At 44.6% G+C, this 2954-nt stretch overlaps 1 protein-coding gene across 1 annotated transcript in view; it reads right to left on the bottom strand.

Annotated features, from left to right (window-relative positions):
* LOC140453813 (immunoglobulin lambda-1 light chain-like) overlaps nt 1–2615 on the bottom strand; it is a 2787-nt gene extending 172 nt beyond the window's left edge. Inside the window, exons 1-3 of the mRNA XM_072548703.1 lie at nt 2496–2615; nt 2027–2380; nt 1–259 (exon numbers count right to left, since the gene is read on the bottom strand). The exon at nt 1–259 is cut by the window's left edge and continues 172 nt beyond it. Coding sequence (XP_072404804.1) covers nt 1–259; nt 2027–2380; nt 2496–2544 — 662 coding nt within the window. The 5' untranslated portion in view covers nt 2545–2615. The remainder of the gene's footprint in view (nt 260–2026; nt 2381–2495) is intronic.
* Between the last annotated feature and the right edge of the window lie 339 nt (nt 2616–2954).

Raw genomic sequence — 2954 nt, 5'->3', positions numbered from 1 at the left:
CAGGAAAATCTGGAGCCCTTCTTCCAGTCAGTGGCCGGGACTTTCAGGTAACTGCTCAGACTGTAGCTCTGATCACTGTCCAGGGACACGGCGCTTGTGGTCACCCCACTGTCTGTCTCTTTTCCATCCACGCTCCAGAGAACCTGCACAAAACCTGGCTTAAAGCGATTCACCAGACAGGACAGAGTTGCTGATCCTGTGTCTAGTTCTTCTGGCGAAGGAGGGAGCAGAAGGGCAGACGGTTTCTGATCATCACTACCTGTGTGAAGGAAGCGAGAGAGAGGATTATATATATGAATAAAAAAATGCTGACCATGTATGCAAGGGAGAATTATTTATTTGTATAAAACTTTGAATTGTGCGAGTGACAGAGCATCATGAATATCTTTGCAAATAACACTTTAATGTGTGTATCTAAATGTTGTGTGTTTGTGTGTAGGACAGAGACAGAAAAAAGTTAATTTATAATACTCTAACTTTTTTATGTGTTAGTGAAAGAGAGAGAAATGTTAGTACATAACAACTACCTATGCATGTGCGTGTGTGTGACAGTAAGGGATCAAGAGTGAGTGATTGATTAATGCACGTGTAACACTGTGAAGTGTGTGTGTGTGTGTGTGTGAACGATAGAGTTATTAACATAACCATCTGAACCATCTGACCTGTGTGTAACAGCGAATAATTGGTTCAGACAAGATGGTAACCGCTGTGCGTGTGTGTGAGAGAAATATTAACTTAATACTGAGCTGTGCATGTGAGAGATACTTCTCGAGCTAAACGGAGTGGGAAGAATAGCAGGAAGGCAGAAAACTGGGACAATGGAAAGATGCTTAGTAGTGTGGATGTGCAGAGGGATCTTGGTGCCCATGGACATAGATCCGGAAGAGTTGACACCCAGATTGATAGTGCTGTTAAGAAGGCAGACGGTGTGTTTGGCTTTAGCGGTAGAGGGATTGAGTTTTGGAGCTGTGATGTCATGCTGCAACTGTACAAAACGCTAGTGCGGCCTCACTTGGAATATTGTGTGCAGTTCTGATCGTTCCATTACAGGAAGGATGTGGAAGCATTGGAAAAGATCCAGAGGAGATTTGCCAGGATGTTGCCTGGTCTGAAGTGAGCGTCTTAAGAGGAAAGGCTGGGAAACTTGGGTCTGTTCTCATTGGAGAGAGGAAGGCTAAGAAGCGATTTAATAGAGACAGACAAGATGATCAGAGGATTAAATAGGGTGGACAGTGACAGACTTTTCCCTCGGATGATGACATCTGCTTGTACGAGGGGGGATAGCTGCAAATTGAGGGGTGATAGATTTAAGACAGATGTTAGAGGCCGGTTCTTCACTCAGAGAGTGGTAAGGGCATGGAATACTCTACCTGCCAACTTAGTTAACTCAGTCACATTGGGGACATTTAAACAGTCCTTGCATAAGCATATGGATTATGATGGGATATTGTAGGGTGATGGGTTTAGATTCGTTCACAGGTCGGTGCAACATCGAGGGCCGAAAGGCCTGTTTTGTGTTGCCTTGTTCTATGTTCTAATCTCTGACCTGTGCATGTGACAAAGGGAGAGGGAAAGGGATAGAGAGAACTATTGAGACAATTAGCACTCTGTCCTGTGTGTTTCTGTAAAATAGAGAGAATTGTTAATAAAACACTCACCTGTGTGGGAAAATAATTGATATATTCTATCTAATGGTGTGTGTGTGTGTGTGTGTGTGTGTGTGCGCACGCGTGTGCGCCTGTCTGTCTGTGTGGAGGATTCGTTTTTGCAAGGAGTGGCTATGTGGCTCTGGATACATGTTTATGTGAAAGAGACAGCATTATTAATATAAACAACTCTCTGCCCTGTGTGAATCCGTGAGAAAATTATTGATGCAATACTTTGCCTTGTGCGTACGAGTTAGAAATGTTGCAAAGTGTATTACACCGTGATGTTTTCGACAAAGAGAACAGTATCGACTCTGAAGCGATACATATTCAACGTATCTGAAAAAAAAAGTATATAGACAGAAAACAGAACCACTTACTCCGGACGATCAGGGCAGTTCCACCTCCATAGATGTAACCCCACACTTCACAGTAATCGACAGCAGTGTCACCAGAGACCATGTTTCCGATGGTTAGAATGTAACTGTTGTTCGGAGAGTCTCGTGAAGGTTGGAAACGGTCAGTGAAGCCGGTGCCTCTGTGTATTTCACCATTGACCTTATGCTGGATAATAAACACTGGGGTTTCTCCGAGACTCTGTCGGTACCAACGCACATCGTAGGTGTCCACATTACCATCCTGCAGCACACACTTCAACTGGGCGGTCTGGCCAACAGAGACTGGGTCGGAAAGTAGACTCTGTTTGAGGACAGGATCGGCATCAGCCAAGGTACCTATCATTAAGAAACACACACATGCACACACCCAGTGACTTTGGGAACAATCAAGGAACCGGGGCTGACACAAAAATATTTAATGGACAGAAGTTAGACTGGAGCAATTTCTGACCTGTCACGTGGAGCAGTAGAACACACAGCAGACGCAGTATGGGAAACATTTCCACTGGAGAATGTCTGGAAACAGCCAGCCAACACCGGGTGGAGCTTTCAGTCTAAGTGTTTGTGGGAGCCGCTCTGCAACCAGTGTCGGTAAACTGGGAGGGTTTCCCAGCTTTATCTATTCACCGGAATGCAAATGAAAAGGCAGAGACCAGGCAATCGACCCTTTGGGTTTTACCCGACCTATTTCTGGCTTCTCACACCCTTGTCCATCTTCTCAAGCTTTGCATTTACGAATGTTTAACGTTTGAATGGACTGTGTTCATTGGAACATAGCAAATAAGGTCAGTCAAAGGTCATTCAGCCCTTTGATACGAATCTGCCTTCCAATAGGATCCTGGTTGATCATTCAGCACAATCAATTCGATTAGATCCTGGTTGACCATTCAACTCAATCCCCGATCCCACT

This window comes from Chiloscyllium punctatum, chromosome 28 (assembly GCF_047496795.1).
Source record: "Chiloscyllium punctatum isolate Juve2018m chromosome 28, sChiPun1.3, whole genome shotgun sequence".
Lineage (NCBI taxonomy): Eukaryota > Metazoa > Chordata > Chondrichthyes > Orectolobiformes > Hemiscylliidae > Chiloscyllium > Chiloscyllium punctatum.
The sequence above is the reverse complement of the archived record's forward strand: the minus strand, read 5'-3'. Positions and strand labels throughout refer to the sequence as shown.